This window comes from Anser brachyrhynchus (assembly GCF_964034855.1).
Source record: "Anser brachyrhynchus genome assembly, chromosome: 10".
In the NCBI taxonomy this organism is placed as follows: domain Eukaryota; kingdom Metazoa; phylum Chordata; class Aves; order Anseriformes; family Anatidae; genus Anser; species Anser brachyrhynchus.
Window position 1 is genome coordinate 1693987 of NC_137705.1, and position 25728 is coordinate 1719714.

General features: G+C 46.6%; 1 protein-coding gene across 1 annotated transcript; it reads right to left on the reverse strand.

Moving 5' to 3' along the window:
* Nucleotides 1-6664: 6664 nt before the first annotated feature.
* Nucleotides 6665-22437, reverse strand: EDEM1 (ER degradation enhancing alpha-mannosidase like protein 1). Its single transcript, XM_080605999.1, has 12 exons — nt 21885-22437; nt 20571-20643; nt 17335-17438; nt 16317-16488; nt 14981-15164; nt 14271-14445; nt 13568-13688; nt 12995-13165; nt 12360-12433; nt 11252-11348; nt 10293-10478; nt 6665-9866 (listed from the first exon to the last, which is right to left on the reverse strand). Exons 1-12 carry the CDS (start codon nt 22337-22339, stop codon nt 9777-9779), a joined length of 1902 nt encoding a protein of 633 aa, XP_080462125.1. The 5' UTR covers nt 22340-22437; the 3' UTR covers nt 6665-9776.
* Nucleotides 22438-25728: the final 3291 nt, after the last annotated feature.

Below are 25728 nucleotides of genomic sequence, written 5' to 3' on the forward strand. Positions count from 1 at the left end.
TGTGAGAACTGGTATACGGTCTATCAGATTGGATTTTTTTAAGAGTAATACAAAGTGCCTGGAACAAATTGATTTTGCTGCTCCTGCGTTTATTATGCAGGAAGAGTTCTCCCTAATTAGATAATACTAGATTTCTGGGCCCACACAAAGTAATTTAGAAATAAGACTCTCATCATTAATGGGACATACCATACAAAGAAACCAAGCAGGGTTTAATAATGCAGAAAAATATTAAATAGAGAAAGGTTTTAATTCTTAATAAGTAGATCCATGGGTTTCATTAACCGCTGTTGAGGGTTGTTTTTTTTTTTAGGGTCGGTTTTATTACCTAATTAATTAAAGCCTGACCAATAAGATACATTAATCTAATGGAGTTGCATCTTGTATTAACAGCAGTACTAATTAATCACCAAACTGAAACATTGCTCAGTGCTGAAATCTTTCCAGCATTAAGCTAGTGAGATCACTGAAAAGGGAAGGGAGAGGATGGGAGAGGACAGGCTGAGCACCCATTTCTGCCCTGCCCCATGGTCTGGGGGAATCTGCAGCTCTCAGAGCACGTGGGGTACAACCCACCCTGCCCCTACCACCGCTGGATGAACCCGGCCAGCCGGCCTGACACAGAAACCAAATCTCAGGGTTTTAGCAGTGTCCCCAGGGACACCAAAACCCAGGGTTTTGGTTATTAGCCGAGAAACACAAAGCTACGCAGACAAACAGGCAGGTGGAAGGGTGGCGGTGGTCCCCGGGGAGCACCTCGAGTCTCACCAGGTCGCCTCTGCATCCGACCGCCCGGCCCTACAGAAGCCGTGTGTTTGTTTTGCTGACGGGCAGGGGACCAAAATGTAAATGTGCGTTCAGCTCCTGAGTCATCACGATCAAATTACAGCACAGGTCAGCCATGAAATTGCAACCGTATATTTTTAGGGCCATTACATGCTAACAGACAAGGCCTATTTGTTTTTCTTTACCATAGCACGGGATTACTAAATCACTTCCTTGGTTCAAAAAGTTCTGATATTCATTCAAGTTGCATCAGTAGCAAAACAACTTCAGGTACAGTAATCCTCAAACACCTAATAATTGTATGTCAACAGAAGTGAAAAGCTACATTTTTCACATTATGAATAATACATTTTTAATAGCGTTTCCATTTCGGAAGTTTTACGCACATCACCTTAACCCCCTTTACGCCGTGCCAGCCTTGCTCTACCCGCAGGTTTCAGTGCAGAAGCGTGCTCAGGTTGAAGGGAGCTGTGGATTAACCCACAGGTGCTGAGCTCAGGGCACGCCGTGGCTTCATCTCTGTGGTCTCACACCACAAAAAGAACAGCCTGAACTTCAGTCAGTCTCAAAGTCAACATCGCAGACCCTCCTTTCCTTCTCCTCACCGCACGTTTTCAGCCCGTGCCAGCTGCTGAGATCCCAGGATTTTTAGGAGAACCATTTCAGCAGCTGAGGAGCCGTTAACCATATCAAAGCATGCCCCACAAAGAGCTGCTGTACAGCAACCGCAGCACCACGACACCTGTTACTTGGATTTTAGCGATCACAGCAAATTGTGAAGGATTTGGATGGCTGCAGTCTGGGCCCCCCCATGCCCAAGGGGAGCACCAGGAGGCAGAGCCGACCCCTTGGCGCACAGGCACCGCTCGCTGCAGCTCCTGCGGCCGCTGCAAACCCCAGAGGGCCCAGCCAGAGGGGCACGATTTCGGGCTCCTGGCTGGGGCCCGGGCTGCTGCTGTCACTTCAGCTCCACTGGAGGCTGGCAGCAGCTAAGGTCCGAGGAGAGGTTTGGGGAGGCTGCCCTCCTGGCTCCCCACAGGCCGGAATAAACAGAACCTTCCATCCACCCTGAAGCACAACCGTGTCTGTGGCGTAATTTCACTGCTCCCAGGAATGCAGCCCATTTCAAATGAAAGGCATCAATCCTGGTACCCTTAATGAGCTTGGCTCAGTGTTTTTATTTTTGTGGCAAGCGGGTGCCCGCCGGCTCTGGCTGGGAGAGGCACCGCTGGACGGCACATCGCTCCCACGCAGCCCCGCGGGCACGGGGGCTTCCCCAGCCAAGCCTGGGGCAGGACGGGACAACTCCAGAGCCTCCCATTTCCAGATGCCCGCCAGCATCTCTCCTCTCGCTGTCTCAGAGATCAGCCACCAGCCTCGGTGACCCAGCAAGCATAAAACTCCCATCAAAATGTCACTTGCTATTATCACAGCCTTTATAATATCACGCAACCTGCTCAGCCCCTCCAGGCAGCAAAGCAGCTCAGCCCATCACTCTTCAGTCACTGTGCAATCGGGTGCAAAACACGCTGGCTGAGGCTTACAGAGGGCAAAAATAATAATAATAGAAAAAAAAAAAAGTTGGCAAAAAGAAAATGAAGCCTGTTGGATGCGATTTTTCTTTTGGTGAATTATGGATTAATTATTCTTAGTACTCTCCACAAAGTACCTCACTGCTTAATAACAGCATATTAAAATGGCAAAAAGCCTGTTGATGTGCATAAAAATGCAGATCCGTGCTCTGCTGTGGAGTATCTGTGCTGCACTCATCTGCAGGAATGGAAGCAAAAGAAAGCAGGAGAAGTCATTTTCAAATAAATAAATAAATCTGTATCTACTGCGTAGTTTTTTTTTTCATAAGCAGCATCTGAGGGTAAGGGGATATTTGTTCTATTAAAAATGCTTATTTAAAAACTCCTTTTTATTTTTCCTCCTGAAGGCTGCTTTAAAAATCAGTCTCCTCTGTAAGAGAAGAGGCAAAAGCAGTGTTTTTTTCAAAACAGAATTTTATATTTCATCTGAAGTTAAGGTAACACAGCTCCTTGACAGAACAACGTAACTCCAGACTGCTAACACTACCTTCATGTGATGAAGATAATTGATTCGAGGTACTTTTCAAGAACTGTTAATGTTAAGAATTACTTATTCCACCAAATGAATACTTTAAAAAATTAATAGTGTGCAGATTTCCATTACTGTGAAGGCCTCTGGGCCTTACAGGGCAAGTAGTTTCAATTATTTAAATATATTAATAAAGGAAAATAATTTTTTATAATTTTCCTAATGTCTTTTTTCACAGTTTTAGAGCATCTGCCTCACATCACGGGGGCAAATGCCACTGTGTTTTGTGCTCTACCTCCGGAGCTGTGCAACGACAACGTCCTCAGGGACAGGTCCACAGACAGGTCCGTGCTGCCAGCGGGGGAGGCCCTGGGCCACCAGCTGCTCCCTGGGGAGACCGAAGCACTCTGCCGAGCAGCTGAGGGCCCCGTAAGTTCGTTTACACATTATTTCATTTGAAACCGTGGGTTAAATCGTTTGAATTTAAGCATCCACTCGCTGAACACGTACGCGGAGATGGCAGCAGGGCCGGATGCAGATTTCAGTCAGGTTCACGCCGTCAGACGGGACGGAGAGGCAGAGCTGCCCCTCTGGGCACCGAACAGGAGATGGACCCGGAGAGGGGTGGGCAGGGGGCAGAGAGACCTGGGCCTCCCCCGGCCCCAATAAATCCACGGCGGGATCGCAGCCTTCAGCCCTGCCAGAGGTGCCCGCAGGAGGCCGAGAGCTCAGCACCCGCTGGCAGAGGGGTGGGAATGGCAGAGCTGTGACTTGGTTTCACAAGGCCTTCGCCTTCCTGCTCTTGGCAGGGCGTTTGTGCCCCCCGTGCTGGCCGCGGCCCAGGGCGCCTGCAAGTCCAGAGCCGCCCCGAGGAGCTCCGAAGGCTCCCTGAAAGCTGCCTGCTGTCGGCATGCCCACAGCACGGACGTGTCTCCAGGCACAAATAATTGCCCCTTTTTTTGGCCACCGGGCCTACAGTGCTGGCTGCAGGGACCCAGTAACAGGACAGGCTCAGGAAGCCATTTAGCTGAAGGCACCCCTCAGCACCAACACCCCCCACCTCCCGTGTTTCAGGAGTGGTCATAAACACACCAGGATCATTTTCACAGCGGTTTCGTTCCATTTCTCCGAAGCACCCAGTTCAAAACAACACAGCTAAGACAGACCGCATCCCTTCCCCGTAAATTGCTCCGCTGAGCGCAACAGCACGCAGCTCCCTGCAGAATTCAGCAAGCTCGTCTCTGGATCGCGGCTCTCCCTTCAACAACCCCCATTCTGCCAGCCCCTTCTATCAGACCACAAGCCACGAGACGGCGTTCTGCAGAACCGGGGGATTTTTTTCCTATTTATTAGCACTATCTAAATAATAAATGACTTTACAGAACTTCACAGAGTTACTAATCAAACCCCGTCTCCTCTGGGAGCGACCAGTTCGTGTCGCTGCAATGCCGAGTTGTGCCAGCGAGGCTCAAGCGGCAATCCCAAGCTGTCCTTTTCTACAGCCAGGCAAAAATTTAAGGCAACAGAAATTGAATTACCTTTGAAAAAAGCTGCTTTTCAATGTGAAGGCCAAACGACCTTCTCATCTACTTCAGTTAAGTGGGGGACAAAGCGAACATAGTACAAAGCAGCTTTTAGTGAACACGTGCTTATCTTTTTCAGTGAATAAATTACTGAAGTGGTGATCAGTGAAACAAAAATTTTCTCTAAAAGAAATTTCAAGCAAGGACACAGATAAACGCCTCTGAATTAGGAAAAATGATTTTTGTCCTGAGCTGAGCTGCTGGGACAATCTGCCAGCAGCGGGACACGTTGGCGCTTTTCTCTCATCTTTCCTCAATGCTTTGCAGCTCCACCTGAAGGAGAAGCGGCGCTCACCAAAGCTATAAAAAAGCTACATTTCCAAACACTCCGCCTACAAGATATTACTTCTGTTTCACAGCTCCAGAGCAGACATTTCAAACAGTGGCACAAGAGTGGTCTCTTGTGGAAGCAGATCAGACCTACACCACTCTCACCAAACGCACGGGAATCCAAACCTGCCAGAAAAGTGAGAATGGGAATAGAAGCTTTTTGGAGTTATTTTAATAAACACGGACTTCAGAGAAACTACGATCAAAACAGTTCCGTTTCAGAGGCGTAACAGCCACTTTCCAACCCACCGACTTTCCGACAGCAGATAAGAGGGAAAACGAGATAAGGCACGTGGTAAATAGGGACAGCAAACAGTTGCTCGGGGCAGTGACACCACCAGTAAATGGGCAACTGCAGTGAAGGACGTTAGGGCTCTGGTTCTTCAAAGGCAGGACTTCAGCCCACTGAAGGTACTAAGGAACTGCCAGTCTGAAGTCAGCAAAAGCACCAGTAGAAAGCAAAAATCTCATCATAAAAAAAAAAAAAAACAGGAAAAAAATGTAAAACCACTACAAAAATCCAGTCTGTACAATCAGTAATGGTCAACAGGCATTTCCTCGTAACTTGGGGTTTGATCAAGAGCCAAAGACAGACAATGAAATGTCCTTTCAGCTCCAGCAGCCCTTGAATCGGGACTACAAAACATACAACAGAACAGATGTCAGTCAGAGAAAACAAATACAGAAAAAAAAAAAATCAAAGTGATGATCAAATACTTTGTTTTCACAGCCCTGTTTTAAATACCCTGTGAGCTCATTAGCGTACAGTTCTCCCAAGCCCTGAGAGAGCCCAGCAAGGCTGTCGGTGCAGAACTCCCACGTGCACTGCGCTCTTCACGGACCCACCTGCAGGCAGTGGCATTGAGAGACACCAGCAGGTCGCTCACCTCTCGCTCAGTTACCTGCTCCCCGGGTGACAGCTCGATGCCACGCTTCCTTTCCTCATTCCACATCAAATCCCTGCTTCAGCACCGGCTGCCCCTTGAGTCACTGCACAAGTGGCAGGGAAGGGGCAGAGGGAGGCTTTTTGTGCTGCAGGTGAGGGTGTGGGGTTTTTTTGTTTTGTTTTCCTGCAATATGGAGCCATCCCTTGTTCCCAGCTCGATGAAAATCCAGCACGTAAATATCTTACGGCTAGTGACAAAGGCAGATGAAGTTGCCAAGAAACCCCTCACCAGACAGCAAATGCTTCTCCAAACCCACTTATTGCATGTTGCTGCAAGGATGCGGTTGAGAAGTCTCTCTAATCTCCCGCAGGGAAAGTAAATGCTATTTCTTACACACCTCAATTATGTGCTCCTGTGCTAAACAGGTCCAACGCAGAGACAGAGACAAGTTATCCTTGGAGGAAAAGAATTGTCAGGTTCTGGGTTAAGCAGTCTTTTCCTTCCTCCCCCAAAATACCCAGCGGTACGCTCGATCTCTAAGGGCTGTAACACGGCATTTGCTGTAACAGACAGGAATGCTCTTGGCGGTGACAGCTCCTCATGGCTGGGGATAGCTCATTAAAAAAAAAGTGAATTCCCAGCCTACTCTGTGTGGCACACAGGTGGAGACTTGCATTCTTCACACACAGGGCTGCCCTACACACCCACAACAGAACTGGAGAACTGATTTAGGCCTTGGGTCGCTGTGTTGAAGTGAGAGGTCTCCAGCTCTTCAGATAGGCCAAGCCCAGGGAAATATTAGTAAGAGCCACAGATGTGCTCCAACACAGACGTCAGGTATGCCTTCCCTTACTCACCGCCACTCCCAGATCACCCTCACCTCCCAAAGCCTTCCTGTCTGATGACTGGTAAAGATGAGTTTGGGTGCGTATACCTCGTTTTTTCCTCTCCCTTTGGGAGATCACCTGTAAGATTCACGATGACCTTACAAAAACTACACCAGAAGAAAAACACAAGTGCTCAAATACACAATTTTTAATGCAAAACTTTAAAATTTAAGCTCAGTTTTGAAAATTTAGGACATTTCATGAAAGCACATTTGGTCCCCTTACAAGTTTCCCACCCCCAATTAAATACTGTTGAAAAACAACAATTAAGCATACATTGCATTTTTAATTAGGAAAAAATTATATTGCACATTATACTGAGAAATACAAAAGTCTGTTTCAGTAAGTTATTCCAGCAGTGTTATCAATTTCATTTTGATACCATTGACTTAGACAAAAATTTCCATTTTAGTGCATAGCATGTGCCCTGTCATTGCAGAGTAAAAACTTATCAGTATTTTTAAAACAAAGGAAAGTTGGCTCCTTAAGGAATACAAAGCCTTTCAGCAAGTAGCCAGTACCAGTCTCCTAGCAGACTGAACCCGCTCCTACGGGATGATAACTGTTGGATCACCTTGGCAACACGAATTTCAGCACAGTTTCTAATGAGAAGCTGACCACAAACTATTTGGCACTGTAATGGTCCGAGCCACTAAGGGCTGAAAGGCAGTAATACTCGCCTGTACTGTTCCCACTGTACAGCCACGTTCCACTGTTTCTGGCAATACACAAGAAGTGAAAAAGCAAGGTGTAGAACACTTGTGCAACTTCATTACAGTCGTGTAATTCTCTGAGGAAAACTCTGAAACAGATTTCTGTGCATAACACTCAGCTGGAACCCTTACCAGAGCTCAGGTTTTTTTTGTTTTTAGAAGGCACAAAACACAGAGGCAATTGCAAGATGCATAAATGCACATTCGGAGAGCTGAACTGCAAGTCGGGGAAAAATCATTACCAGAAGCATCCACAAACACACCTAGGACAATGTTTGTGTTGGCATCTGCACACCGTGACTTTACATGGCCTGTACCAGAATGCTGGGTTTTGCTTCCACGTTACCAAGCACTTCTAATTTCAGAGTTAAAATTAGAAGATCTGACCCAGCAAGAGCATTTCAGAAACCCCAGACATTTCTGCTTTCTCCCTCCCGCAGCAGGCAGAACGCGCTCCCTTGCTGCGTCCTCCCACACTCCTGTAGGTGTTTACAGACTGAAGTGTGCCAGCATGCCCAGTCAGTGTTTACAGGCAACTAACACATTCTAGGAAAAGATTTGCAAAGGCAATTCTAAAAGAGTTCAAATTGCCAGCTACCTCAAATAGCAAGGCAATTGATCCTATTGCAACATTTTGGGAAATCTTAACATATTCCTCTCTCCTACCTTTCAAACCCCTTGTTAAAACACATACATTAAGACTAGGAAGACAGAATATATTTTTTTGCCTGAATATAAGATTCTACTATCAAGAAATAGAAGATTCTATAATGAAGTCCCTGAGATGCATCTGTATGCTAAAGATTCAAGCAATAACCTCTTAAGCACTAACTTCATATTTATTAGAAATGTTCCAAGTTGCAACATATGGCTTATGAAAACCAATGTTTATGAAAACCAGTATTATCATAGAAGGTGAAAATACAGCAGATCAAGTTTGCCCTTACATTTAAGCCCTAATTTAAAAATAATGAACCCAATAACAACATTTAACTACTTCAACTGCAGCCAGAAGTAAAGAGCATGTAAGCAACGGGCAGCCACTGAAAAAACAGAGTAAGTTGTCTGGCTTCAGTTTCTCATCCCTCACGACAGTGCTGCCTGAACTCAAATGCTTTTTTCCTGGAAGTTCATATATAGTTACTCCTCAAACATATCTGAGCTGCACTTTATGATGCTGGGAAGAGACAACAGCAGTTTTTCATCATTCCTTACTGGAACCAAAAGGCACAGTTTGCAGTTACATTATAGCACTACTGTCAGCATCAATAGCTTCTGCAGGCATGATCCCGTTATGCTGGCATAGACCAAACTGTCCTGTAACAGAAGGAAATTAGTGCACTGCAAGCTCAGATCTCTTACCAGCTCCTTCCCTAGGATGACGCAGAGACAGCCCCTGTACTAATTACACTGACAAAGAGAATAAACCAGCTCGTAAGTATTCTCTGGGAGGGGCACAGCTGTTGATATTCTTGCATCATTTAAAAAAAAGGAAGAGTTGTCTCACATGTAAGTTACTTCATATGTTACTTTGGGACCCACCGTATATTTTAACTAGCTATTCAAAAATACTTCATCCCTCCTCCCAAGTAAGCTCAGCTTTTCCTACAAGTGAAGAAAATGCAAGGCACTAACACATTAATGCTGTAAGGAATATGAAACAGTTTGTTCTTCATATACTTGTACACCAGTTCTTTTCTTAGCAGCATCTGTCCTGAAGAGGCACTAGATACATGGGCAGACAACGTAACTCTTCGAACTTCTGCTCAGCTGAGCTATATCAAGTTAGCTGCTTCAACAGCTGAGTGGCTTTGTAATTCACTCCCCCCTTCCCTTACAAAAAAAGGCACCTAATTTGTTTTATTACTGGTTTCTGTAGCTACAGGCCCTTTTGACTGTGCAGTTCTATACAATTGTGTACATGAGAGAACTCATGACTCTACTGATAGCTTCTTGTATGATCAAGAGTTATCTTTTCAGGATACTATTCTAAACAGAGCATTTTTGTTTCAGCAAGAACCCACTACCAGTGGGTTGCTACCTGAGAAGTACTTAAGATTGTGTATTGCTAGTCAGAATAACTCAATAATTAACCTTGGTGTAAGAAATTGCACTTTCCCATTCCTTCCCCAATCCCAAGATCATTTCAAATTAAATACCTGACCCTTTTCCAAAGGGAAATCTGTAATGCAGCTACAAAGAGGTAGCTAAGTGGCACGTGCCAATTTTCTCTTTTTTTTTTTTTCCTTTTTTTTTTTTTTAAAGTATATCCAACCTTCATTTGCAACATTTTTCACTGGAAGTCTTAAAACAAGAAATCTCTATTCATGTGGCACATGGAGTTACCATAGTTCAGAAGACTGAACTCGTAAGAGAACAAAATCTCCCTTCAGGTCCATAATCAAAAACTAACAAGCATTGGGGATACCCAAGTGACTCAGCATATGCAGATGTGTGCTGAAGAGGAATGTCTAGAGCCAAATCCCATACTCCTCCAGACATACGATAGAAGTTACTCTGAAGAACCATTCAGATCAAGCCCACCATTCGATCAATCTGCCTCATGTAGTTGCTCTTCAGCGGCAGTAAATACCTCCTCTCATCAGGAACTCTGTTACACTGTTAACAAAACAAGAATATTTTTAAGAACTCAAATCTGGAAACGGTCCATCCCATATCCTATTTAACATAGCTGGCATTTCGGTATCAGTGACCACAGACTTCTTCCCAGTGCAGAAAATTGTAACCAACAGCACTTTTGGTCCCTACTCTCCCTCACCCTTTGCAAACTTAGAGCACAAACAGTATCAGTGAACAGCAAGTGTTTCCTTAGTGGGGGCTGTACGATTCCAAATACAAGCCAAACTACTGCAGCTTGTTATTCAACTGAGACTCCCCTCACTATGACAACTGTGAATTATTATTTTTTAAATAATGCTCTTTTTCTACAGGACTTTTCCACTTTTCTTTTTCCACTGCCTAGCCTAAGCCAACATACATTCCTTTTCCAGAAGCCCAAGCACACGCGGTCTGTGTATTCCTTACATTAGAACTGAAGTTGACTGCCTTTAATTCATTAGGTTTAACTTTTTCTGCGCGGTCCTCTTCTCCAGGGAGGATGTCTTGCCACAGTGAGTTCCGGAAGCGTTCATCCACAGACACGATATGTCCCTCAGTAGTAAACATGTATTTGTTTCCAGACTTATGCACTGGATTGTCTTCATCAAACAACTAAACAAGAGACACGAGAGACAGATCTGAATTAAGTGTGCAACATTTTTCAAGTCCCCCTCATCAAGAAGTGAAGCACACAGATGCATTTGAAGGATCACACGAAAAGCACACCTTTTCGTGCTAAATGGCCAACTACTATTAAAGCAAATGGAAATAAACAACTTTAATGCAAGTGATTTATTTTAGCAGTTAAAAGAGGAGATCAAAAGAAAAAACTTCTCACGCTACTTAAAGCAACCTTCTCTTTGTATGCTGCACTATGCAGGCATTTCTAGGCTGGCATCCACTGCTGCTATTCAGTCACAGGTTTTTTTTTTTTTCCTCCCCTTCCACCCCCCCTTTCTTCTTCTCTCTACTAAAGGAAATTGAGAAGAGTAGCTTAAGCAGTGTTGGCTCAAATGCTTTCTCCTGTGACTGCCAAAGCTCGATGGGGAGTAATTGGAGGCTGCTGCTATTCAGGCAAAATGGCTACAGCAATTTAACTTACAGCTGAGCCGTACCTCCCCTCCAGTCTCGCTCCCTCTCCTTTCAGCTTTCCCCTGAAAGAGCTGCCAGCTCTTCCATTTCAGGACAAGCAGCTCAGGCAGCTGCCCAAACCTCCAAGATTAGGGTGGGGGCAAAGAAAGAAGAGCACACTCTCCAATACTCTGATACCTAAACACCTCTGCTCCCCACAGCCCAGCACAGTTTCTAACAGCACCTGCTTCCTTGTGCCATCTTTGTGCACAAGACTTGCAATAGTATTTTTGAAATGAAGAACATTTACATACCAGGTACAAATATTTACAAGTTTCACTGAGAAAAAAGCTCTCCATTCGATCTTCTTTTGTCTTCTCTACAACATGGTGTAATGTAGCATAGCCACACCTGAAAGATACAAAGTTAAGTTTGGGCTTAGTTCCCACAAATTCTGACCTTGAAGAACTCCCTAAATTTCCCTCAACTTCAGACCATTCCAGTTAACTAGGGGTGAGGTTAAAAGGAAAAGTCTCTTTTACACGGAAGCATCGATTATTGATTCCTGGTATCCTGATGAGACTGTAATCATTGGAATAGCCCAACCACAGTGTCATTGTACGGACGTATTGAAAGAGTCTTTCAGAGAAGCAAGATGCTCTCAAGTCACGCTGCATGCACAGGTAATTTCCCCATAGCGAGCACACGAGAGACCCAGGTCTGGAAGCCAGGTCTCACACAAATGTTTTTTCCCAAGCTAGCAACTACTCTTCCCTCCCACTGACCCTTACAAATGCTGAAGCTAAAATATACTTGGAATGCACTTGGAATTATTTCAGTCACACCCCTATACTGCATCTGAATCCCATTTAACTGCAGAACAGCACCATTTTATACTGCCCTGTAGTTAATAGAGACTTGTCTATGAAAGCAAATTCCAACAGTTGAATTAATATCTGCTATCTTCCCTTTGAGTCTTGCAAGAAGTTCATATATGTACTATTAAAGTCAGGATTCATAGTTACTGTCTTGGGAAGAAAGCTGATATGCAGCAGAGTCTAGCTTGGAGGCCATCCCCTCAGTTTAGCCGAATACCACGAGTCCATGAGGTTTTAATTATTCTTGCAGGAGCCACAGGGAAAAAAAATAACCTTACCAGTTTTTGCCACCTGATCATGAACAAACCCTTTTTAAAATGTTATAAAATTCTGAAGACATAAATTTGTCACTGGACAATAAATTTCATTTTCAAATTAGAAAAATAATTGTTCAATAAATAAATCATCACTTGTGGCTTTCTGGTTTACCTACAGACTGGGTTTCCTGATTTACCTACATTTGGCAGATTAGTTTGTATAGAGCATTTATATAAAAATATACATATATAGCAGTGATAGAAAGCAAAGAACACTGAAGACTGACTTTGCTTTTGTGTATTTTTCCAAACTCTGTAGAATATCCATTCCCACGTGAAGATAAAATGGGTTCTTTGTGGCCTGGATAAGGGAAAAAGAGAACAGGTAGAGCCAGCAATTTGGAAATTTTGTAAAAATAACACTTATAGCAAAGGCGCAGTAGTATCAGATTCTCATGTGTCACAGTAAACTTACCTTTACAGGAACATGACTTAGATTACTCTGAGCAAGAACCTAGTAAAAGTTGTAATAAATTCAAGCTCTGATAGCTTCCTTGCAGCCAGAAATTTATTTTAGTTTACTGCATCTGCTGCCAGTCAGAGACTGTACCTGGACAATATAGCAAAGAAAGCTATTACACTTACTTCAATGATTTCTATTAAGTCACAAGTCTCTACTGTGTAAAAATCTGCCAGCCATTTTTCAACAGGTTGTTTAGTCTCACTTTTGCCTGTCCTATAAAAAGGGCTATTTTCAAAGCAAGCAACATAGCAACTACATTACATAAGTCAACTGCTTATACAGAGACCTCTATATAAGAGCATCCAGACACGGAGACACTAAGCTTTAACGGTCCACCAGTGACCCAAGGACATGGCAGGAAGTAGGGGTGTAAAAAGTGACTTTCTGAGAGTCAAGTACCTGATAAAGAAGATATGTGGATTCCACTAACTCCGGCCTCAGCGGATAAAAGGGAACATCCGGAGCTTGCAGTTGCCAGTTGTACCTCTCTGGGAGAGCTCCGTATCGTTTCCATATGGCATAATAAAAAGCATGGAGACAAATAGCATCTTCCACATCTCCTATCAGTACCTAGGTGTAACAACAGCCATAAACACGTATGCTTAACACTGCAGGCCAGCAAGTTACTTTCTACTCTGTACTAAGACCATATCACATAGCAAAACACTCCCCCCACAACATGGTATACAAATGCTGAGGTTAAATGAGGTAAGTGAGAAGTATCTCAAGTTCCATACAAAGCACGCCGAGACACCCAGTATCGCTATGCTGAATTGAAGCACTGCTACCCTGACACAGACATTGAACTGCCCTAATCCTCTCTCACCAGAACAGCCAGGTGTAAGCCTGCAAGTTAAAACTCATCTCCGAAGAGACGCTCGCATTCATGTGAAGGCTATGATTAGAACGAGCCTCTCTGAGAACCCCTCCCCTGTGTCATTCAGTCTTTAACAAAACCAAAGTTTACTTTACCTGTAGTCCTGGAAAAAAGGCTTGCAAGGAGTCAATCCAAGTGTTCATCAGCTGCCCAGTGAACATGTTTACATTAACATACAAAGGCGGGTCACCTTCACCTTCGTTGCAAGCTTCTCGACTGCCAAATGACAATAAGCATGTGTAAACATTCCCTGGTTTGGAACACGATGCTCGTTCCGTTTTACAGACATTTTACTGCCACCAGCAAAGAGAACAAGTTGCAGTTCTGTCAGTGTTAGGCCACTTCAAAGCCATTTCAAAAGGAACCGAGAAGTCCATTCAGCTCTCAGAAAAACAATTCATAAAGGCATGCACACCTTATCCTTCAGGTATGTCAGCAAGATGCCTGCCAAAAAGTCACACTAGGTAAGAGGAGGCCTTAAGAAGTATTAAGTTAGCCGGTGTAGCGCATTTCCTTCACAGCCCTACAGCTTTCTCTCAGCCTAGCATTTATGAATTTGGACAGTAACCAGTTCAGCTTCTTTGCACCAATAATGCCATCTACACCAGCTGACTAAGGAGTGAAGAGAATGTTAAAATTTCTTTCCACAGTGACTAACACAGAAATAAGTGTTTTTCTTTTTTAAAGAACAAAAGAGAACAAATTTTCCAGAAGGTGACCAAAACACTCCACAACCTGTCGTAACTTGCTGGAGTATTTATATGTTTAAGGAATCGATACTCATGTGAAATAACTTACCCTCTCCTTAAGTGGTTCTGAATGTTCCGATAAGCATCATTGAACATCTCCAAGTCTTCCTGTTCTCCAAAGAGGATGTAAGACTTCAGAAGATATTCGTAGAATGAATCTGACCCTGCTCCCAAGCCACTTTGCTTTCCAACCCAATGGCCAGTTTGGATATTCACAACATTCCCTTTTAGAACAGACAAAAGGTTTAGTCTGAAGTAGCTGAGTACATCAGAGAGAAAAAGAAAACATTCAAGAAATAGAACTTAAAACTATTAAATTTTCAAAGTCTTAAAAATCTTTTTTTTGTTCCCACTTATCAATGTGGGTGTTACAGTGCATTCATCCACGGAACTAGGATACACCTGCAGTCATTTTAAGTCCTTTTAGCCATCTGCCAGTCTAAATCATATTAATGGGAATATGAATACAAGCACTTCAGGTTCATTTCCCAGTTTAATGAAAAATTTGTCTTTGGAAAGCTGTGCCCTAAGGAGTCATTCAGGTAATCCATTTTTCTTATGAAATTAGAAAGTGCCATTTGTTCAACGGAAAGCACGAGTACACGAGGAGAGCACAAGTCCACAGCTGCAGGGGAAGCAGATCAACAAAGTTTCTGATACGCCAAAGAAACCTATAGAGTGAGGGCATTCTGCTACAGGAGACTGAGGCAGCACAAAGCAGAGAGCCAGTCAATGCAGCACCACCCCAGAGGAGATTACCTAGCAGTCCAGTGTTATTGCTCCTGAGACTCCAGAGCGCTTTGACAGCTCTCCTGGCCACCCATTCGAATGTGGAATCACCCAGCAGCCTGCTCAGAATACCAAACTCCACCAACAAGGAACCAGCTCCTGCAGTACAGGTTTCATTATTGCTGTTTGGAGGTACCCCCTTCTTCAGATTGACCTGTAAAGCAGAGAGTGCTAACAGCAAGGAGGCAGGCTGCTCCTCATACAGTTGTGCTCTAATCCAGTGTCTTATATTTATTAGAAAGCTTTTTTTCCATTAGTTTTTGCAATGCATTGAAAACCAGAATATTTCTGCTTGGTCAAAAAACTTTGCTAAAAAATCCTGAAATTCATCTTCTGAATTTATAACATCACTCTCAAGGTGAGAAATCCTCACTTTGTTACTCTTACACTTGATAATCCTTCCAAATTTCAATCCGCTTTTTCGTCTTTTTTACTAACCATTCAGGTTCTTGCAGGGTGACACGAGCACTGCTTCCCCTAGTTTAGGGCTCCCAAAATCAAGAGCTTCACCAGCAAATGCTCCTCAACTTCCCCATGGTGCAAATCGCTCAAGGGAAGTTGCGCCACCTTCAGCTGCTTTACTGCGCTCTGAGCAGAAGTGAAAGCTCCTGTGTCTACAGCCCGACACGTCTGGAAGTACAGCAGTGCTGCACAGCATCCCCAGAAACCCAAAGCAGTCAGGGAAGTGCTAATTAGTTTTGTGGTTGAGAGTTCTTCCCCTAGAATTTATGCCCCTCTCCTTATCCACTGCATGTTTAAAACCAGGGGACGCAGCATTCAAGAATACCGCGATGTTCTGGAGTGCTTACTGAGCAGCACTCGAGACAATGACAAATACCAAGCCCAACGTGACAATTATTTCAGACCGGTTTTATTTTGTCACCACAACGATATTAGTACCAAGTCACCAACAAAGATACTTGCTTAAACTATTTGCCTTCGCAGTATTTCTGGTTAACCTTCTTGCTGCCAGCACTGTTTGTTAGCATACGACACAGACGTGGAAAGCATGGGGCAGGGCACGTTCTAGCCAACCAGCATGGGAGCAAACAACTACTGACCCATAAGGAGCAACATATACGGGGTGAGGAAACAGCCTACAGAAAACGGTTACTGCACACCAGGAGCAACTCACACGTCGCCCATTTCACCACAACTTTGTGCAGTTCCCCCCCACACCCCATTTCAGTGTAACAGGCTCAATGCCCCAGATGCACGCAGAAATGTGGACGCAGAATTTGAGCTGTAGGGCAGGAGAGTCACTACTTTTAGATTCTTTCCACACCGTGCCGACATGCTCACTTACCCGAGGATAGGGGATTCCAGTTTTGGTGTTCTCAAAGGCTGGAAGTAGTCTCACTGCCAGGTCGTGAGCCATGTGCAACAATTCGTTATCGTAATCCTTAATGGTCATATCACCAAAGGGCTGTTTGGTATCTGTAATTATTATGTGGGCAGAAAGCAGGCTTCCCAAAACCCTATTGAAAAAGAAAAAGATATCCAGGTTTTAATTCTAACTTGAACCTAGTTCTTCAGCTAACCCCTTACCACTATCATGTTTAACAAGCATTGCTTTGTGCATCTTACAGGCACTACAGAAAGAGATCTCCTTTTTTCCCCACCATTAGTGAAAACATCCAGAAGTCGTTTTTTGTTACCCACAGAAACCTCAAGATCCTGTTCTGCAAAATTTACCTAACTTAGTAGCTCCTTTTAACATACCGAGCCTATTTATGAGCAAAGACTACATTCCCCCACCTTTTCTTGCAGTCATTTTACTGCTACAAACGACATTAAGTTTATGTAACAAATTTAGCATTCCCAAAAAAAGAAATCCTAGCAGGTTTACAGTTTAAGACAGTTATTCAAATAACGAAGCCATTTAATACTAGACAACATCTTCAACTCATCTCTAAGACCGACAGGCCTGTTTTTCATCTAGAACAAAAGTGAAAGCAAGCAGAAGGTCCGTGGCAAACAACCAAGACAAGGAAAACCTGTCAGCAGGGTTGTTTGTTGTGCACAGATCTGTGTCTCTGCTGCAGGAGCAGCAACAAAAACGTAGCAGTCTGCAACCCAGAGAGAGCTGAGACTGCCATTGTACCACCGCATCAAATCCCATGACTCATTAAAATCATTTTAAATATGAAAAGATGCAATCCTTTCATAGCAGGGTTAAAAAAAAACCTTAGTCAAGGAACATTCATGGCATAAAACCCACCAGAGATATCTTTATCAATGATTTTACTTTGGATCTCCCACATACACACAGCGAGCCTTTAACCTTGTCACTGTTTTAACGACAGAAACTCAGGGCTACCTACCTGATCGTTGCCTCAAACACTTGAACAGTTGAGTCTTTGTCAAATGAGACCGTATCAATCACCAACTTCACTGCTTTCTGGAATTCCGAGGAATTTCCCATTACCTTTTATACAAGAAAAAAAATAAAGTCTAATTACTGCTTCAGAAGAGGAGGGAAAACAAGAGAATGGCCAGCCCACATTTTAGACCAACAGTCATACGCACTAGATCTCAAACAAGTACTTCAAGCTCCTGGTAACAGACTTTCCAGGAAGTTAACCATACCACTGACATGAAAAACTGCATTTAAATACATATATATAATGTTAAAACAGGGAAATCCTGATGTATTTTTGTCCTTTTCACAAGTCTATGCACTCCCGTTCACCCAAGGTCACCATTGTGGGTGATCTCTTAGCCCACGAGCCTAAGATCTCTTAAGATCAGCATACTGAACATTTACCTGCTTTGCTATACATACACATTAGCTTAAGAGTTAAGTTTAGCTTAAAAGGTAACACGACCTGAAGAACAATGAAGTCTGATTTGACATTTACTTGACCAGGGCATCCAACGTCTTGGGCTTTTGACTTTTTTTTTTTTTTAACAACACTCACTGCACGCTGTGCCCAGGACAAAGGGTACCGGGTTTGTACAGGTGTACCTCAGCCAGTCCCCACCAGATCCAGAGACCGAGGCAAACTCAGCTCCAGGTTCAGGGAAGCAGGAATGCGGAAGGAGAGCACAGATCCCTTGCATAAGTTCACGATAAGGCCGGGCGTACAGCTCTTTAACCATCAGAGCACCGGTGCCAGCCAGCCTGCTCTTTCCAACACCCAGACCTAGTGGGAAGCATTCACACGCTTGATCTGAGGGTATGAAGAACAAAACAGCTTTCTCCCCACAGGAGCTTCCGAAGCAGAAGAGACTCCAGAAACCAGAAGTTTTATATTGGAGAAGTCAAACACTGTCCCCCGAGGCACAGACAGGACACGGAGCCCCCGGTGAAGGAGGACAGGAAGGCACCGTTTAACCAGCACGCGGCCAGGCGCACAGCTCACATCCCCGGCTGCTGCTTCAGTTACAACCAACGTTTCCTCACTTCCTGCTTTCAGTTCTGCTCCTGACCGCCACGCTCAGAGCAGCAGCTGAGACCCCTTCAGGCAGAGCTGCGCTCCCATTTCAGCAGCTGGAGGCACCGTATAACCCGGCGTCCTCGCACACACCTCCACCTCCAGACGAGAGAAGTGCTGCAGGGATCCTGCGCGTGGACGGGCCCCGGTCCCTCTCCAGAGGGCATAAGGAGTTCAGGGAGGGGATGCTTCTCCACGGTGCCACGCTACTGGTACTACTAACGTAAAACTGAGCTGCTTATCACTTTACCATCAAATTTCACCAGAAATGCATGTGACAGGCTACTGTGGCAGCTTTACAGCCTTTCCCCCCTTTCCTTTCACCACACTCCGTAAGGATTTACACACCCATCAGGCCCTCCCAGCCCAGCAGCACGATCAGAGCTCTTACCGCGTTCCTGAGTAAGACGAACTCTCCTCACACCATCTCAGCACCCAGGCAAACTGCAGTTCAAACCCACCCCTCCTGAACACCAGCACAACAGGAGTACGCCAAAAGAGATCTCATCTGGGCGCTGGGGAAAACCACTGAAATTGCCTCCACCTCTTCCGGAGATCTCTCTTGATCGTAGAACATCCCGAGCTGGAGGGACCCACGAGGATCCTCGAGCCCAACTCGACGCCCAAGCACGCTCGCCCTTCCCTGCGTTCCCAGCACGCTGCTCGCTCGTGCTCCAGCTGCTACACACCTCCGCCTCCGCCTCCCCGGGACGGACGGGCTGAGCCTCGCTCCTACAGAACACTGGGCACTTCCAGTTCGTGCTGCTCAACCTCCTGACAGGTTTTCATCACTCCTCACAAGGGCATTTCACCTTCTCTTCACGTTAAGTATTGATCTCCATTTCTGTCAGCAACTTAGTGTGAAACATCAGCATTTTTGCATTAAGAACACAAAGACTAAACGGCGCCTGTCCTGTGGCAGGCCCTCGGAACATGCCACGGACCAGCTCCCTTCCATTTAACACTTTTCGTTGCTGCCTTCCTTCGATTTCTCAACAAGTTTCTTTACATTCTCTCCTCTTCAGCTCCACTAGCTTGCTTCTGGTGTTTGTTGGAGGGGGTGGGAGGCATTGGGTGCTTTCTGCTGTGGTTTGGGTGCTGCTGTTTGGCTTTCTTTTGTATTTGTTTTGGTTTGTGTTTTTTTTTTTCCTGTTGTTGTTCTGCTGCGGTCTAAGTTCAACCTCAGAGCAAAGGACAACATCAGAACTGTTCTGTAACAGGGCTGATGAACTTTGCATGACCCATCTTCAAGAAGACACCAAGTAAATCGATGCTCCCCGTTTTCCCCTTTACCTTCTTCTTTCAGAGTCTGTTCTGAGACGCTACCTAGCAGAAGTTTAGTTCGCAGCCGTACTTCTACCTCGACTCGAGCTGTCCTGCAGCTGAGGCCCGAGTTTCACAAGCCTTCTAAAAGAAGCCCCGTGCCAGAGTTCTGGTTCTAGGTTTCCCACACCTGGGTCCAAACTAAACCAACAAACGTGACAGCCTCCCCCTTTCCTAGCCTCGTTTCCGCTGCTAACAACCAGACCAAGAGAACAACCGAGACACCCGTGCCTTCAGAGCACCTGGCGTTTCTCACGTCTCTCAAACCCCTCGCGCAGCTGACTTCATCCTCTCAGACATTCACGGCCATATCCTGTTAAGACACGGCCTTTACATTTTAATTAGCCAAATAATTACTCTTCGGCATTACATCCCAGCTACCTTAGCGTACCTTTAAACTAATTTGTAAAATCAGTTTGTTCCTTTCAGCCTCTCACGCTGACCTTTCTCAACTTCCTTCCTGAGCTTCTGATTGAATTTCGCAGCGGCTGGGCAGTAATTCCGAGGCTTTATCGTGCAGCAGGAGCAGGGTCACTGAGGTCGGGCCGATTAAAGCCTTCTTTAAGGAGGACTGACTTTGGAACTTGGCTGTTCCGTGATTTTAAGGCTCGGTAGCTACCCACAGGGCAGGGAGGATTTCACAGCACCCTTTTAGCTTCTCCCTGCAGGTGACGGGGCGCCGACACCCCTCCTCCCCAGGACACCACGACCCTTATAACTACTGATTCCTGTTCGGGACAGCGTGTGTTGTTCCCAAAAACGAAAGTGGGAAGGAGACCCAAAGCGTCCCGGCGACTCACCGCTAGGGTGTCCAGGGCGTCTATCAGCGTCAGCGAGTAGTTGCCCAAAACATCGTTGATGTTCAGGTTTGTGCTGGAAAATAAACATACAGCTCGGTGTCGGGGCAGAGAAACACACGGCTCCGCGTTAGGGCTCGGCAAAGTCACCGGGGTGGGATTTGGGGCTGGGGCTCTGAGATCTGGGGGGTTGAGGGGTTGGAATTTTGGCCCAGGGCTTTAGGGGATTTCGGGACAGGGCTCTGCGATTTTTGGGGCTGAGGGGCTGGGATTTGGGGCCAGGGCTTTGGGGATTTCAGGCCGGGGGGCTAGGATTTGGGAAGCTGGGATTTTGGATTTGGGGCCAGGATATAGGATATTTGGATATAGGGCCAGGGCCCTGGGATTCAGGACTTAGGGCCAGGGCTTTGGGGCCAGGGCTCCAGGATTTGGGGCCAGAGCTCAGGGATTTGGGGGGTTGGAATTTTGGATTTGAGACTGGGGGGCTGGGATTTGGGGCTGGGGCTCTGGGATTCAGGATTGAGGACTGGGGCTTTGGGGCCTGGGATTTAAGGGGTTGGGATTTGGGGCTGGGGCTCTGGGATTCGGGATTTCGGGCCAGGGCTGTGGGATTTGGGATTTTGGGTCATGGCGCTGGGATTTGCGGTTTAGGATTTGGGATTTAGGGCCAGGGGGTGAGGATTTGGGGTTTGGGGCCAAAGCTCTGGGATTTGGGGCCAAGGAATTTGGGGAGTTGGGCTTTGGGATTTGGGGCCAGGACTTTGGAGTTTGAGGTGTTGGGATTTGGGGCTGGGGCTCTGGGATTCAGCATTTAGGACTGGCGGGTTGGGATTTGGGGCTGGGGCTCTGGGATTCAGGATTTCGGGTCGGGGCTCTGGGGTTTGGGGGATTGGGATTTGGGGATGTGGCTCTGGGATTTGCAGTTTAGGATCTGGGATTTAGAGCCGGGGGGGGGGGGCTGGGATTATGGGGCCGGGACTTTGGGATTTGAGATTTGGGGCTTGAGATTTGGGGCCAGGGCTCTGGGATTTGGGGCTGGGGAATTTGGGATTTGGGGGTCGGGCTCTGGGATTTGGGGCCAAGGCTCTGGGATTTGGGGGCAGGGGATTTGGGGGGGTCAGGCTTTGGGATTTGGGGGGTCGGGCTTTGGGGCCAGGGCTCTGGGATTTGGAGGGTCAGGCTTTGGGATTTGGGGCGTCGGGCTTTGGGATTCGGGTCTGAGAGGTGGGGATTTGGGCCTAGGGCTCTGGGATTCGGGGCTTTTGGGGTCGTGTCGTGTCGCGTCCCCCCCCGCCCCCCCCCCGGCCCTCTCCTCACGGGTCGTCGCGGTCGGGCCCTCGGCCGCAGCAGTGCAGGGGGTCGAGCTCGTCGCTGGGGAAGGCGTGCCGCATGTAGCTGTCGTAGCCGAAGGCGAACATGCCGCGGGCGGCGTCGCGCAGGCGGGCGCGGAGCTGCGGGGGGAAGGCCCCGCTGTAGCGCGCCTCATACTCGTCCTCCCCCCCCCCGCCGCCTCCCTCCCCCTCCCCAACGGCCGCCCCCTCCCCGCCGGGCCGCGGCCGCGAGCCCCAGAGCGCCGCCGGCACCCAGAGCGCGCGGCCGGGCGGCGCCTCGCTGCCGCGGCCGGGCGCGGGGGCGCGCGGCGGGAAGGGGAAGGGGAAGGGCAGGCGGCGGCGCACGCAGAGGCCCGGCGCCAGCGCGGGCAGCAGCGCCAGCAGCGCGTGCAGGCCCAGCCTCAGCAGCAGCAGCCCCAGCAGCAGCGAGCGCCATTGCATGGTGCCCCCCGCGCCGCGCGCATCGTTCACGGGCGGCCCGCGCTCCGCTCCGACTGCACCCCCCCCACACACAGCGGGCAGCGGCGCCTTTAAGTGAGGAAGTGGAAACGGCGCGGGGAGTCCCGCCCCGCGCGGCGCTCATTGGGTGGGGAGCGCGGGGAGGAGGGAGAGGCGTTCGCGGATAGGCGCGTTGTGGCGTCAGTCAAGAGGGGAGGGGAGGCGGGGGTTTAAAGGGGCGGGAGGGGCGGGGCGGGGCGGCGGGGGCTGTCGTGGCACGGCCCGGAAGGAGGCGGCGGGGCCCGGCCTCGCCCCGGGGAGGGCACGGCCCTGACCCGGCCTCGGCTTGTCTGTGACTGAAAGCTGCTGGGTTCCTGACTGAAAGCTGATAGACGCGGCTTAAAATCGAGTCTAGTTCAGAAATAAGGCTCGTCCCACGTTGCAGCCCCGACCACCAGTTTATGGCAGCCTCTAAAATGTGAAATTTCCTCATCAGGCCCCAAAAGAGTTGGTGAAGGTGCCTCACGCTCCTCTCGCAGCTTGAAAGCAGCCCCAGACCCCACCAGGGCTGCCCCAAGGAGCTCACACTCCCCAGAACTGACGAAGAGCTGCGATGGGCTAGCTGGGTGCAGCGTTCTCCATAACTCAGTCCCTATTTCTAACAAAACAGCCGTGCGGCCACAAATGAATACGCCAAAGAAGGGTTTTCAACAACACTTTTATTGAAGCACTTCAAAATGTTCACAATGATAGACGTTGCCTTTAACAGAATAAAACCTGTAATGTCTTAATTGAAAGGCACTGATCCTGGCACAAAGGTCTACTTACCCACCTTCCACTGTGAGGGAGACAAAAACACCAAACTTTCACTTCTCCTTTAAAGGAGTACGAGCACACCCCTCCGAGTGCCATACTGCGTTTAAGCGACATGTGAAAGAAGTCCCTGATGTTTCACCAGGGCGTACTTTGACTTTCAGCATGCGTAGTAGTTCTAAAGCAACAGACAGTTTTTAGCAGGTTTATGATTTCATGAGAAAAGTCATTCTGAACTCACATTTTTGGAACAAAAGTCCCGGAGCATTTACCAGTCTTAAATATTCACACATCACTTCTCCTTTAACATGATTTACTGGTTTGCCGTTCACATACTTGGCAGCACACCACTCTTAGCAAGGTAGCTTAAATAATCTGATTTATACCCGCTGTCGAGTACTCATACAGCTCGCTCTAGCGTATGGGTCAGTGCAAAAACAAGGCAGCAGGGAGCAGAGCTGAGGCATGCTACCCGGAAAGAAGAGCATTTCTTTAACATTCATTAAACACACACCAAGCAAATCGTGACATGCCAGTACACCCATTGCACAGTCAGAGTAACTATAAAATCAAACGTTAGAAAAGTTAAAAACTTGATAATCTAGCTAAGTCATACTTCTCTTATTGTAGACCCTTGCACGACGCTCGTTAATTTAACCAGAAAGACTGTTTAAGGCATTTCCTTTGGCCTCTTTTCTTCCACCAGAAAGTGAAAATAACGCAGTTTTTTTTTTTAATCTGAGCATCCGAAAAGGACGGTCTTCCCAACTTGTTTCCATGAAGAAGTGAAAACAAAAAACTGCTAAGAACCTAGGCTATTAGTTCCACAGACCATGAAACAGCTCCATGTGTGCATTTTTCATGTTGTGATAGGGCAGAATTGCCTGTGCAGCTGCTAAGACACCGGGCTGCGCTAGGGGGTGATGATGCGCACTGTGCCGCACTGCAAGAAGCCACCAGCCACGCACAACATCACATAAACCACCCGATGGGCCATAAACACTTCCCAAGGAAAACTTGCACACAGCCCAGTGCTGTGGGCGCACGCACCATCGGTTCTTCCCAGGCAAGCCTAGAGACTTGCTGCTCCGTGATCGGTGAGTGATCACGTAGCACTGAACAAAATCAACAAGCGCTTGGGGCTGACAGCTACTGCAAACCGTAAGAACACCATACAAGACTAACACACCACAAGGCCATACAGGTATGACTGACGTCTAACTTGTGTGCATATTGATGATCACATGCATATTCATGACCAAGAGTTGTCTCTGGCTCAATATTTGCCTTTTCACAAGACTCAGTTCTCTTAATATGATAACGGTCTAGGCCTACTGCAGGTACATCAGAAGAGAGCTTGCTCACTACGGAGCCTGAGTCAAGTAATCTGAGAGATTAGATTGACCCGACAGATTTCTAGAAGCAGAACACTACTACAGCAACCAAGTTCAGCAACAACACTGCTAATACCTTCGGCTCTCCATTTTTTTTTTATTTTTTTTTTAGAACAGAAAAGGTTTAACCTTGGACTTAAGTCATGCCAGAAGAGCAGAGTCTTTTTCAGTCCAAGGCAGAAAGGTGGAGAGAAACAGCATCACTTCTCTAGAAAGACTTACTACACTTCCATTCCATCTCAAAATGAAGGTAACTGGCAAGTCCAACGAGCCCTCAAAAAAAGAGCATAATCCTCAGCATTAGATTCAGATAGTCACTTTGAGGTCTACATTTCTGCCACGTAACTAACTAAGGGCATCTGCAAGAACAGTACAAGAATAGCTGTGGAAACTTAAGCAGAGTCATTTTGTGAGTAACACAAATGTACAGTTTGAAATATGTACATTACAGGTGGCCAGTGTAGTCTTCCTTGCTATTAAGTAGAAGTAGCAACTGGCCATTATTTAAATACCACCTCAAGCAATCAGCTGTTGGCCAAGTTTACACTGCAGCTTATTTGAGTGACCTGCCAGGGTGACAGATCACACACACAGCAGTAACAGCATTTTGAGACTGTCACAAGGCAGTTTTGCTTTGAGTATTAGCTCCAGGTAGCTAATTTTGCATGCAGGAAACTCCTGTCAACTGAAGAAATAGGCATATGATGTTTCACTCAACAGTTCTTACTCCTTCCCCCAAGCCTGTGGGGATGCTAACCGATGTGAAGGATGCTAACCGACCAGTATTCAGGCCTAAGAACTAACCTGCTACAGTTCAGGGAGTTTGAAGGCTTATACGGAGGCAGACTGCATAGAAGACGTCTAACTTGTTACCGTTACTTGGAAGATGTTGACATATGGTCCTACAGGTCAGTCAGTCACCTAAGAAATAAATAAATCAGTGTTTGGGAGCCACAGTCAGTGCAGTTCAGACTGAAAAAATAATCACAAGAAAGGATTTTGTTTAAGACCTTAGTCAATGAAAGCCTCACCTCTCCAGTGAGACAAAAATCTCTACGCTTTAATTGGCAGCGAATGATCTGCTAGATCTGATATTTGTGCTAGGAAAGCAAGGACTTTAGGCGTGATGACAAGAAACAAGCTTTTAGATGCATGCATTTTTCTCCCCAAAAACAGAACTCCAGA

What these genes read in the sequence shown, in the direction of transcription:
- EDEM1 (XM_080605999.1), bottom strand. Translation starts at nt 22,339, where the DNA reads ATGCAATGGCGCTCGCTGCTGCTGGGGCTGCTGCTGCTGAGGCTGGGC. An exon ending in ACGCCCTGGACACCCTAGCG is followed by an intron (nt 17,439 to 20,570) that starts GTGAGTCGCCGG and finishes CTTGTATAAAAG; the next exon opens with GTAATGGGAAATTCCTCGGA. An exon ending in CCTTTTTTCCAGGACTACAG is followed by an intron (nt 13,166 to 13,567) that starts GTAAAGTAAACT and finishes TGTTACACCTAG; the next exon opens with GTACTGATAGGAGATGTGGA.